The sequence below is a fragment of the Pantherophis guttatus genome, chromosome 1, assembly GCF_059756535.1.
Source record: "Pantherophis guttatus breed Tessera chromosome 1, ASM5975653v1, whole genome shotgun sequence".
NCBI classification, from domain to species: Eukaryota; Metazoa; Chordata; class Lepidosauria; order Squamata; family Colubridae; genus Pantherophis; species Pantherophis guttatus.
In genome coordinates, this window is record NC_142063.1 from 118,895,216 (window position 1) to 118,908,908 (window position 13,693).

A 13,693-nucleotide genomic window follows, 5' to 3' on the forward strand; every position below is an offset into this window, starting at 1 on the left:
TTGGCTCACTGTTTGCTTTATAATGCAAGGCACCCTGAGGTTCTGTGAAGATCTGGACTATGATTCACACAGCATCTGCCTAGGAGGTTCTGAATTAGCCCGTTTTTCCTGGGATCACACAATACCGGGAGCAATATATTAACGCCCTGAACTTGATTTAGATAATATGCCAACAAAATAATAATAAAAAAAAACAAACACAACATAAAAACAGTATTAATACTTGCCAGGCTTTCTGTATGTATCAGGCCAATGGAATGACTAAACCTTTAACGGACCTGACAATGTGTCGTGTGAATGCTGCCTATACAGCATGTGTGACTCATCTCTATGTAGGAGGGATTGTGAATGGAATGTGTGCTGTTTAGGTGTGCGTGCTCGAATGACAAATTGTGTGTGTCTGAATGGAGTGTGTGCATGAGAGTGGCTCTGGGTGTGCATGCGGCCCCACCCACTGCTGGCACGAACCAGTCTTCCAAGTCAGTTTGGCACCCAGACAGAAATAGGCTGAATATTCCACAGGCGCACTTGTATTGTCTTGACACTCCCTTGACCATTAGAGGTTAGCTGTGCATTAGATGAAAGGGGAGGGGGGGAATAGAATAGGGGATATTAGAATTCAACATGCTGAACTTTAGTTCCTAGCAGTCCCAGCCAGAATGGCCAGTTGAAGGCAGGAGGGGAATTGTAGTCCTGCAACATTCTGGAGGCACCAAATTGCATCTGCTATTAATCACTGCATTTTAAATAGTTTTTGAACTGGGTGAGGATGTTAAAATTGTCCCAAGGGTTTATGCTGGAAACTCTCAATTTGTTCTGATGAAAACGCCTATGACTTTTTTGGGATCACCCAGATTATTTTTTTGAAGGGCGCGCGCATCCCCATCTGCCACTCTTAAAAACAAATAGCTAGTAAGAGCGCCTCGGCGGAATCCAAAGCTTCAATAGAGCGAAGGGAATCGAGGCTAAAGATAAGGGGCAACGAAGACTCAAAATGGAGCCTTTGCTTCCAGAAAGGAAAGAAAGTAGGAGGCCTTTGTGAACAGAGATGAAAACCGGTTAAAAGATCGTGGGTGGGTGGGGGGGGCAAACTATTCCAGCCTGTGCACGAAGAATGATGTTGGAGACCTTGGGGATCCGACTAGGAAGAGTCCCACGCCCCGGTGCTGAAAGGAAGCGGCTCCAGAAGCTGCCCAGTTGATGGAAACCACCAGCGAGCAGGAACAATCCAACAAACCCGGTTGGGAATCGAGGTAGGGCTGGCGACGTACGGGAGAGCCGTTTAATGCCGGCGAAGTCAGGTTTTTGGTGATCTGGTCTGGGGCGGGTGGGAACTCAACTTCTGCCTTTTTCTCCAGGCGGGCCCCTCCTTCGAGAGAATCCGCGCTGGTCCCCCTGCCCGGGCCGGCGGGAGATGGCGATCACGGTGCGCTCGGATCGGAATGCGCCGCTTGGCCCTCGCTCAGCCCCCTCCCCTCCCACTCTCTCTGCCTTTCGCCGTCCCCTCCCCGCGCTCCGCTTTGCCTGTCAAGGGGAAGCAGCCTCGCCGGCCGTCCCTCCCTCCCTCCCTCTCTGGCTCTCTTCCTCCGCTTGGGACGGGGCTTGCGAGGAAGCGCTCGCCCAGCCGAGTGAAGCCGGCTTTGCCCTGCAGTGCGCTCTCTCTGCGCCTTTCGGGGCGCCCGGTGCGCCGCGCTGGAGAAGGGGTCGGCGCCCCAACGGCCGGGATCATCCGGGCGCTTCTCGTGGTTTCTTCACCGCCAGGATGTTGTCCCAGCTGGGGCTTTTCTTCATCTTGCTCTGCCCAGCCAACATCATCGGACTCTGGTGGTGAGTAGCTGGGAAGCCGGAGAGAGTTGCCGGGAACGACCGAACGGAGGTCCCAATCTCTCTCTCTCTCTGGAAGGTCCAGGCGTGCGGAGCTTGTGGGGAGGAAACGACCGGATTTAAGGACGTTTGGAAGACCCCCGAGAGCCCCTTAAAGGGAGGGTGCGCGCGCGTGTGTTTGTGCGGGGTGCGGGGGTCAAGGAAAGCTGCTAGAGAGCTGGAAGATTTTCGAGGTGCGGTGGGGCGAGAAGGGGTGTCAGAAGTCTGTTTCCAACTTAGCCACTCTCCTCTCCAGCTTAAAGCGCGCCTGGCTGGCCTGGAATGAAAAGCCGACGGGGGCAGCTTCAAAGAGGGACGCTTGCACACTCCGGAGGGCTCATGCTTCAACGTCAGCCTCCCTTGCACTGCAGGGCTCTCTCTAAGCGTTAGGACAGCTGGACGGTTGGGAGGACAGAGACCCTCTAAGAGTCTAAGAGCGCGCGCGCGCCCCTGTCGCAAGCTAAACCCTCCCCACGTGCCCTAAAAAAAAACCCCGCGAGTGGCTCCTGAAAGGACCTCCGAGGTGATCTTTCATCACCCCGGGACGCATCTCTCCCTTCTGTCGCTTATCTTCCGGGAAAAAGCCCTCCAAGTTTTTTTTTGTTTTTTTTTAAACCCTTCTCCATCTCCCGCAGCTTGGCTCCCCTTTCTCCGTCTCGTCCCAGGTCCTCGAGGATCTTAAGGTAAACGCCACAGACGCTCCTGTTCAGATGGGAGCCGACGCCGGGCGAGCTTTGAGCTGTCCTCGGGCTACATTCCTACAGAAGGCAAGAGAAGGAGGGGGGGGGGGGGAACTCGACCGAACCCTTGTCGAAAAGCTCCAAAGCTCTGGAGAAGCAGGCTGTCTTTACTTGGCCTCTTTGCTAAAAAGTTAAAAACTTTTTTAGTTTTAAAAAGTCAGGGTCTAAGGGAAACGCCAGAAGGATTCCAATAGCACCCTGTCTGTGCCCCATTTATGATCGGGCCTTCATCAAAGAATGGGGGGGGGGAAACAAACCCAAGAGAGCAGAGAGAGGGGGGCGGGTTCATGACAAGAAGGAGCTGTAGCTGAGAGAGACCCAGCCTTTGGAAGCCTAGATATCTGTCGAAACATGACCTATTTAAATCTATTAAGAATTTCACCAAACCTGTCCTGATCCCCTTTTAAGTGCTTTCCAGCCTAACTTCCTTCCAGGCGATCCAGAACATAATTCATTAGTTAAGGTGATTCGTCTCAACGTTGTCACACGCTTGCCAGACCCCCAGAATCAAGTGTGGAGTAATCCTTTCATGGCCTTCTTCCCAGCTAGTCCTGACCAGCAGAGGAGGTCATCTCAACCACCTGTTGATTGTTCCAGCCAGCTTTAGGAAGTGGGGGGAAAAAAAGGCCATACCCTTAAGACTAGATTCCGATTTTGCAGAAGGACAAGGGGAACTTTAACTCCCTTGAAAATGTTCAAAGTAGGAACTGAACTATACAATTTGATCAATGGATCATCCCGTACAAAATCACTGTCAGGCTGATCTGGAATTTGGGGGGCAGATTTTACAGTAGCTTTTATGGATAGAGACAGTTTTTCCTGAAATGGGAAAAAAAACAAACATCCTGCAGTATTTTGGTATCTTGTCAATATATTTTATTTATTTCAGCTTGGATGCTGCCAGTTCCAACCAATTCAGTTTGGAACACATGGATCAATTAATAACTATATTGATCCAAAATATATTGAGCTGATTTATCCATGGCTTTGCCCCAGACAGGGCTGATTCAGACATGCATGTCCACAATTAACCCACATTCAGTGACTGATAGCTGAAGAATGAACCAACTCCATTTACTAAAGCCATAGCATGCGAAACTCTGCTTGCTAATGGCTAATCTCTGAGGGTGATCTTGACATCAAGGGCTGACTACACATGTAGTGGTGTCTAGCCAGAACTGCATTTTCTTTGCTGTGCATAATGAAAGTCAATAAATCAACCTGATTCACACTTTATGCTGTGCCATGTCACAGTTTTTCTACACTGTGATTTGGTTTGTGGTGTAAACCCAGCCTGTACTGGGTATAAACTACGATTTGAGCATAACATGTTTGGTGAGCATCATGATGAAGCAAATGATAGCTTAGCAAAATATGTGACTCCAATGAAAAACATCCACAAACTTTTTTTTTTTTGAGAAATGAGGAGAAACAATTTTGCTTATATGTATATACGTAGATGTACCGGTAAAATCTGAGTTTTGTGTAACAATACACTGCCAGGGAAACTCAGATGTGCAAAATAACCAAATTGTTTCAATGTGTAATCTTTGACTTTGATATGCTGACATTCACCACAGAAATGCCAAGGGCACTGTCACCCCCAGGATCTGAGCCAAGGTCCTCCTGGATGAATCTGAGCACTGGTCCTGCCAGTTCTGTTTTTGCACAGGTTTTGTTTGAATTTAGTAGGCCAAGAACCTTCTTAGACTGCTGAATGGGGGAAGAAGGATTGGACCACTGACTTTCTAGAGGATAGTTGGGGTATATGCAGTAACATATTTGGGGAAGTAATCTTATGAATCTTTAAGGAACTGGTCTTCATGCAATATGAAACTAACAATGTTAGTAATGGGAGCATCTGCCAGTTACAGATTCAGGAGTGATGTGCTACTTCAGCCTGCTTGTCTACTTTCCTTCTCCAAGAGTGTTAACAATGCAAGAGGGGGAAGAAGGAGCCAGCAGCATCTACTGTATGCACATAGCCCCCCCTTCCCCTCCCAGGATGTGAACAGGTTGGAGTCAAGGAAAAAGGATTGAAAAATGGACAGAAGGAAGAAGGAAGAAGCTCTACTAAGGGCATCTGCCAAGATTGTATGTTATTCAACTCTCCCATCCTTCAAAAAGCCTTTTGCCAGAGATGCTTTCCTCTTACTTTCACTCCTCTCAAGAGCATTTCAAACCAGCTTCATTTCCCCATGTCTCAAACTATGTCTGTGACAAAGGATGGTTCCCATTGTAGGTTCTGTATCCATGCTGCTTTCCCATTTCTCTTCCAAATACTTGGCTGGGAATTGAGGGGCCAGCAGCTCTCATGGATTGATAACTGGTTAAAAAGTAAGAGTAATAGGTTATTTTCACCTGAATTTATTCAGTGGGATCCCACAGGGATCAGTGCTAGGAATGGTGTACTTAAGCTGATATATGAATAAAAAATAAGTCTAAGTAATAAATTCACTATATTTGCTGATGCCAAACTGTTGAGGTTCGAAACATCAAAGAAGGGACTGTGAATGCTTCAAAAAGATAGCTTTCCAGTTAAGTGAAAGAGTTTGACAATGGCAAACATAGTCAATATAAATAATATGATGCACACCTGCATAAAATATCCAAATATTACTTTATTGAGATCTGACCTGACATTTGCTCACCAAGAAGTGAATACACACTTAGGCAAATTCTGTGCTTGGAAGAATTTGATGAATAAAGAAATAGAATTGCCAATATCATCCTATATCAGTCAGTGGTGAGATCACTTGGATAGAGGTGATATTTCTGATCCCTGCATCTTAAGAAAGTGATTATAGAGTAAGATGTTGGAATTTGGAATTATAGTTTGGTGTCCTTTACAGAATTGTCCAATGCATTATAGTCAACTCTTCTTTTCTATGATAATTCTTGCATTCTTGAAAAAAAAATGAGGAAGTGAGCTATATGGGCTTTTGTATGCCAAGAAAACCCTCATCTAACCAGTAAGATGGTTGGTCTGACTTTTGCTTGTCCAATTGTTCCATTCTACAAGTATATCAAGGCCAACTCATTGACATCTCTTGCTTAAAACTTTTATTTCATCCAGGGTGTTGTGCCACATCACTCAGCCCCCCAGAAATGTGATTGCATGTCCTTCTGTCCCTATTCTCCCACATAGTTCCTAGTTTGGTATTGAAAATTTTAGATTTTATTGCCCCCACTTGCCTATCCCTTTGCAAGAGTGGTTCCAGTGTCAAAGTGACTCTTCCAAGCTCTATTCAAAATGTTCCTTTGAAGAATCAAAGCAGAGAAAAATGGACAGATGCTTTGAATTATATTTAAAAATCCAGCTGCCTCCCTAGAAACTGATTTAGCATCACTGATGCTCAGTGTATGAGAACTGATTGGATGAATAAAGCTTGATGGTTTGACTCTTGGATCTGTGTGTTCCACTCCTCTTTTTTTCTCCTATTATTGTAGTTCTGACCTTTCATGTCAGCTGTCACAATTCCCATCTTTCAGCTTTAAAGAAGCACATTTGGCCTACCCTTCTTGTAGAATCCTCAATTTCAATACATTCCAGAAAATCTCTTGGACAGTTATTTCAGGGACATTTCCATGAGGTTCTGTTACAAAACATACCATTGAACTCCTTTGTTCTGTATCATTAATGTCCGATGTGTCATCCAGAATAACAGAGAATAATAATAATCTCGGCTACTTTCGATCTGCCATAATTTTTTTTTTTTTACTTTTCTTGCCAGTAACTCTGTGATCTCATTTTGAATTTCTTTTCCAAGATTAGTGGTGTGTTTTCACTGCGCCCGAGTGCAGCATCAAACGCAGCCATCTGTTTCACAGTTTTAAAAAAGTTTCCATAGTTTAATGCATGCAGAAGATTGGAAATGCCATACTGGGAGAGGTGTCACTGTTAAACATCTTTGCTACCCAACCACATGTTTTTGGGAACATTTTGTCAATAAAGATTGGGTTGATCTCTGAGGACCTTCATCCTTAGTCTCATTTCAGGCCTTTCAGGCCACATAGAGAATGTTTCCTGGTGATAGAATAGAGTAGAGTAGAGTAGGGTAGGGTAGGGTAGGGTAGGGTAGGGTAGGGTAGGGTAGGATAGGTTAGGATAGGATAGGATAGGATAGAATAGAATAGAATAGAATAGAATAGAATAGAATAGAATAGAATAGAATTTTTTAATTTGCCAAGTATGATTGGACACACAAGGAATTTGTCTTGGTCCATATGCTCTCAGTGTACATAAAAAGAAAAGATACATTTGTCAAGAATCATAAGGTACAACACTTAACGATAGTCATAGGGTACAAATAAGCAATCAGGAAACAATATCAATATAAATCGTAAGGATACAAGCAACAAAATTACAGTCATAAATGGAAGGAGATGGGTGGTGGGAACGATGAGAAGATTAATAGTAGTGCAGACTTAGTAAATAGTTTGACAGTGTTGAGGGATTTGCTGCTTCTTCATGGTCTACCAGATTTCTAGCCAGATCTTTTCAGCCTTCTGTTCAGTAGGACCCACTCTGTCTGGAAAATTAGTCTAAGAAGAGTTTGCAGAATCCTGGGTTTTTGAGTACACAACCTATGGCCTCTCTGCTGTGTCACCAGTAAGATTTCATGCCAGAAGTGTTTTGGATGGAAATGTTCCTTTTCACCACTTTTGGAAACATGATGTTTTTCACTTTCTGTGAAGTACATGGAAGTCCCCCAGGTTGCTGCTGAAGTGAGTCCACACTCCTGGATCATGTAGACTTAAAAGCAGAACTGAATAGCAGTTGTTTCTTTCATCTCAACCACTCTCTCCTCTGATCTACACTTTTCTTCAGGAATGTGTATGGCTAGATCCCTTGCAGATGGAAATATGGATACTGCCTGCATGCTAATTACCTGAAAGATCAGGCACCTTGTCACAACCTACATCTCCATGACAGCCAGGAGTTCATGGTGAAGATTTGTGTTTCATGTATCATAGGAGGAGATCTCCTCCTGCTGAGATTAAAAAAAGCTACTGCTTTCTTTCTCCTTCTGCTCCATATTATCTTCTTTCACTCATGATTTCTGTTCTGGGCCAGTTAATCAAGTGGATCTCAATATTCAGTTGAAGGGGACCAATAAGTAAGCTAATACATGTAGTCCTTGACTTACAACAGTTCATTTAGTGACAGTTCAAAGTTACAACAGTCCTGGAAAAAATGACATATGACTGTTTTTCACACAGCTGCAGCATCCCCATGGTCACATGATCAAAATTCAGATGCTTGGGAACTGACCCATATTTATGACGGTTGCAGTGTCCTGGGGTCATGTGATCACCGTTTTGGTGACTTTCTGATCAGCAAAGTCAATGGGGAAGCCAGATTCACTTAATAATTGTGTGCAACTAACTTAACAACTGCAGCGATTCGTTTAACACCAGTGGCAAGAAACGTCGTAAAATGGGGCACAACTCCCTTAACAAATGTTTCACTTAGCAACATAAATTTTGGGCTCAACTGTGGTCGTAAGTCGAGGACTCCCTGTAACAAGACTGGAGTGATGTTAGCATGTAAGGGCTACTTGGGATCCTTCTAATATTTCCCCCTCTTCTGCCTCTAAGACGTTGACCAACTTTTCTTCTCAAATAGATTTAGGAAAGTGATTGGACACTTCCTGTGAACTGCTGTTAATTAATCCGGGCTCCTCTGGGTCCTAGAGAGATACAGAAAAGCCTCACCTTTCCCCCTTTCTCCACATATGCCATAATTTATGCGAACCCCCTTTTGCTTTCTTGCCGAGTCTCTTATGCCTCTTTTCCTTCAGCAGAGCAAATTCTGTATATTGAGAGGAGAGAAAATCCATGTTTCAGCAAAATAATTTGGTAGACCCCCGGGATCTATTGAGTCCCCCAGGCCCTCATCCCATCCCATCCCACCCCCCAACCCCATCCCACTTGGTGTCACGTAAGGGGACTCCCTTAGTTCATCTCATAGCAAATCTGTGATCATCCTGTATGCATTGGCAGACTTGGGACTTTGATGCTTAAGTGAGTAATGCAGAAGAGGGCAGATGTTCAGTGTGCATTGGCTGCCCTTTGATTTTCATTTAAAACTAATAAAAAGAGAATAGCCCAGCTGCAAAATCATGCAAGAAAAAAAAAAACTTTGCACAAAAAAACTCTCTTTAAACTCTCTCTCGAGTTCCTTCGGAGGATAGGAATACTAAACCAATTCAGATGATTTCTCCTACACTCTCTTGCACTTTTCTCTTACACCTTCTCTTTATTTACAGCTTGGCACCTTGATGCTTTAGTACTCAGCCTTCCTTTGCTCTGCAATCAGACATCTGCTCCAGTGGTGAAATCTGAATTTTTTTTACTACCGATTCTGTGGACGTGGCTTGGTGGGTGTGGTGTGGCTTAGTGGGTGTGGCTTGGGCATGGCACGGGAAGGATATTGCAAAATCTCCATTCCCTCCCCACTCCTGGGGGAAAGATATTACAAAATCTCCATTCCCTTCCCACTCTGGGGCCAGCCAGAGGTGGTATTTGCCGGTTCTCTGAACTGCTCAAAATTTCAGCTACCGGTTCTCCAGAACCTGTCAAAACCTGCTGGATTTCACCCCGATCTGCTCTGCCCAACTGGCAGCATCTATAAAGGGTGGGAATAAAGAGCGGGTAAAGCAACACTGCTGGAGAAATCAGCACCCCGACATACTCAAGGACTGTGTTCCTGAAGCAAATACCCAGTTTCTGGTTCTTAAAAGAATCCTCAAGGAAATCAGTTGTTTACAAGAAGAAGTCGATAGCATTTTTCCTTAAACAAACTGCCTGTGGAGCTCCTCTGGAAAAATGCAATGAGATCTGGATATTTTCTATCACACATTATGTACTGGCTGAAACAAAATGGCCCACACTGGATTCCTGACCTTTAGTGCAAGACTCTGCCAGATTGCAGAAGAAAAGTGTTCTATACCAAAAAACCTTCCTCTTGACTCTTAGTCCAGCCAGCCTCATTTCAGGGAGGGGTGGCATTTACCCCATATTCTCAGCTTTGGACGTTTTAATGCGGGGAGCTCAACATACGCAGCTAGCTTTTATTAAGAGCATCTGTAGAGAGGGCAAGAGAACAAGACTTGTTGCACATGTCATGACATCATTGGACGAAGGATGTTAATTGTGTAATGCATTGTTTGTGCAACGACTTCTTAAAGTGCATGACATCATTGTGGCTTGCGCCAAATGCCTGGGCCTTATAGAGAATCAAGCTCTTAGCCCATTGTCTAGTTTAAGACTGTTTCTATTAGCTGAACTATAGCATGCTTACATGCCAAGCCACGATACCGCTTGTTTAATTTTGATTTAGCGCAAAGCGTGAACTTCAGCCATTTTATATTATGGCTAGCTGTGAGTCAGGATTCAGTGGCCTATTCAGCGAATCACAATCAAAGCAAACTCTCCCTCAGCACAAGAACGGACAACTTGTGCAGCTAGGGAGGAATATTGATTGATTGATGATTGAGGAACCAAAAAATGACAGAGGGGCATGTCTGATGCAATTCCTGGAGAGGCAGACAATCTTGACTTGCTTTTTGTGGAGTCTAGGGCTCAAGTGCAAAGTAAATGCAAAATTAGGGCCAAAAAAAGGCAAAGAATCGTATTTAAAATGGTGTGTTTGGTGCTAAATTTTGACAGTTCCATTTGGCAGGATTTTGGGAAATGCAGAATGGGTGTTGGGGTGCCGTATTGCCTGAACCTAGGTAGGAAAAGGTTGAATTTGTCATTGTTTGTTGGAAAGTCATGTGTGTAACATGGACAATCCAATGATGTTCCACCTGATAGGGCAATGGATATTGCGTGTAACTAGGAGAGAAACTATTTAGAGAGGTAGGCAGCACAGAGTATATCATCTGATTTGGACATTTCTGTCTACGTTTTTTTTTTAACCTTTAATAGGGTCAAGAACCCATACCTCACATTCTAAACAGTGCATGTTAATTCTGCACTGATAATCTATGGAGATTCTCAGTCATCCAGGTCATGGCTGTCCCAAAGGTGCTTTTTCAAAAGGCAACTGGGCTTTGTTTTTGCTTGAAAAAGTTTCACTTCTCATCCAAGAAGCTTCTTCACTACTTCAGAAGCAGCGAAACGTCCTCAAGCAAAAACAAAGAAAGCCTAGTTGCCTTTTGAAAAAGCACCTTTGGGTCTGCAGTGATTAATTATCCCAACTCTACGTCAACTCTTTCTATCCAATGATAAATGTAGAATTCACCTTGCACTGGAAGCATGGAGTCCTGTAGCCATGTTACCTATAACATACTTGATGGCAGCCAGGAAGAAGAATTTGAGGAATGGCAACAACTAATTAAGCTGTACTATATCAATTGATTTTGAAAAGGAGCATGTGTCCCAAAGCTGATTCTCTATAAGTTATTGTCTTTTGCGTTGCAGGAAATGACATGCAAAGGAGCCAGAGATAGGCCAAACAATACTTTCCAGATACGTTGGATCATAGTTACCACAAACCCCATTGAGCATGACAAAGTATTGAGGAATATATTTAATTCAACCAGGTCTTATGAGAAACAAGTGTGAGTTTTCATGCTGTTGCCCAGTCTCTCCACAGTATAGACACACACACACACACAATTGTAAGGCTTAGCAGCAGTTACCAAGCTCTCTGGGCACAGGATATGATTGATCTCATCCAGCGGTTTTGACATTATCGCCATCTTGTTCCTTAGGGGACAAGAAAACCTTAATTGCGTCATCTCAAATGTACTTTTTCCCACCACAAACACGTTGGCAAATGAGACCAGCCTCTTAATGTGAGTAATAGCAGATTTATATCAACACAGATTAATGTCTTAAACACTCAGCACGGGGGCCTCTGGGAAATGTATTCTGAGATACAATGGTTGCATGTTCCTGGGAGGCTGTTCTTTGAGATCTGACAAACTCCTTTTCCCCCCACTCTTACAGCACTAAAACCATTCTTTGAAACCGAAAGAGCAGCATTTACATATGTAGGCAGGAATTGTACATTCTGATGAAGCACCATGGGATTTGAGTCTGGCTTTGTGCGATGTGTAAATGTGTCACTATGGTTTCCCTTGCCATTTCTGTAAATGAACTTTTAATGCTGCTACTTTGACTACAGTAAAATGGCTTGGGTTTTGATAACCACTATCTTGGCTGCTTCTGCCTTGATTGTGGTCCATGTGAAGCTTTCAGAGAAGGTTTGAAAAAGCTGCTTGAGAACTTGATACTGCTGTGGCCCTGAAGGTTTTTAAAATCCCGCCATCACCGAATCAAGGTACACACCCTTTTACTTTGACCGTATCGCCATCCTACACAACAGCTCAGTCTTTAGAAGGGCCTCTGATTCGCTTGGCAGAGTTGTTTTCATCTGAAGAACCCTTGCCTATCGCTGGTAACTCTTGAGACCCTTGAGCAAAACAAGCGCAGGAAACAAGAGTTAGCTAGAGAGTAGCTGTCTAATAATAGTTAAAAAAAAAAAAGGCTGGGCACCTAGAATAGAGCTGAAGGATTGGAACACATAGACTTGAGGGGAAAGTCAGCAGGGAGCGTTGAAAGGAAAGTTGGAGAGAGTGAGTAGAGTGAGCAGAGGGATTTTTGAACAGACCCAGAGTAGGAAAGCGAGTGTTTTCAAGAAAGTATGAAAAACAAATCACAGCCAGACTTTTGACTGCAAGGTTTTTGTTGCTAATCATGATGTTGCAGAGCAGAAAGTTGTGAGTGTGATTGAAATTGTACATCCTACAATTTGGCTGAATCAAACCTAATGGAGAGTTCACACTTAGCACCGATTCATAGATTATTCCTTGCAATCTATAATGGCTGCTTCATAAACATACCAATATGAAATACGTACTGTTCATATAACCGATTATATCATTTTGTCATGAAAAGAAGATTGGAATCCAAAGCCAGCATTTAGGCTGGCAAACCTACCATTTTGGGTGATAACATGTAGTTTTGAAAACTTCAGCAAGTCTTGGTGGACCATATTTGGACTTAGAAACTAAGCAGGGTTGGGTCTCCCTACTTCTTGGGAGGGAGACTGCTATGGACTACCAGGACTGTAGGCAAGCTGAAAAAAATACTGTATATCCTGGAAGAAGATCAATGGGAAATCACCCCTTTACTGTTCCTAAGAAAACTATACAGATGTATCTACTGTATGTGATCACCAGGAAATGAATCTGACTTGAAAGGGATTTTATCTTAAATACTACAGGTAGTCCTTGAATCACAATTGTAATTAGGGTCTTAAGTTGTGATGGTCATAAAGCATGTAATCACTGACCAGACCCAGTTTTATTACCTTTCTTTGCAGCAGTTGTTAAGCGAACACTGCTGTTGTTAAAGGGATACACTGTTCACTATGAACTGTCTTTTGCTGGAAACCAGAAATATAATGCCATTTTCTGGCAAGAATTTCATAAATTATGGTTATGAAATTGTGGGATGCTGAAAAAGCTATACTGTAAGTGCAGTTCAGTTGCTGAGTGCCTGAAATGTGGTCATGTGACTGTGGGGATGGGAGGGGTAGAGGTTGGAACTTTAAAATTGGGTTTTAAGTAACTTTTTGGAGATCAGTCATTAACTCTGAATGGTCACTAAATGACTGGTCATAAGTCAAGGACTACCTGTACCCCAGGGCAACTAGTTAATTTTGGCACCGGTGGCAGATAATGTTACAAGTCACTTTGTATTCCTGTTAGTAAAAATTCAGTAGGAATTTTTATGCATGTATGTTTGCGTGTATGTGTATATATGTACAGTATGTATTTAATTTATATAGCCATCCATCTCATAAAGAAATAGTTCTGTGTGGTGTACAAAAGAACTAAAACAAAATGTAAAACTATTTTCATTAACAAATATTAAAAACATTAAAAAAACAACTATAAAAACAACTGAAACAAGAATAATAGATAGATGTCAATAGTAATGGAGCAGTGGTGGGTTCCTCCCGGTTCGGCCCGGTTCTCCTGAGCCGGTAGCAGTGACAATATGATGTCACCGAACCGGTTCTGCCTCCTGCCCCTCCGCCCCCCCACTCCCCTGCGTTATTCTTACCTTTT

The 13,693-nt window shown here is 43.5% G+C and overlaps 1 protein-coding gene across 3 annotated transcripts in view; it reads left to right on the top strand.

The window, feature by feature from the left end:
• Positions 1–498: 498 nt before the first annotated feature.
• The window catches only part of WNT6 (Wnt family member 6), a 51,327-nt gene continuing 38,132 nt past the window's right edge, over positions 499–13,693 (top strand). Inside the window, exon 1 of one of the 3 annotated variants that reach the window (XM_034433739.3) lies at positions 499–1,253. In XM_034433739.3, coding sequence (XP_034289630.1) covers positions 1,201–1,253 — 53 coding nt within the window. In that variant the 5' untranslated portion in view covers positions 499–1,200. The other 2 variants (XM_034433738.3, XM_034433740.3) reach the window with 2 other exon arrangements.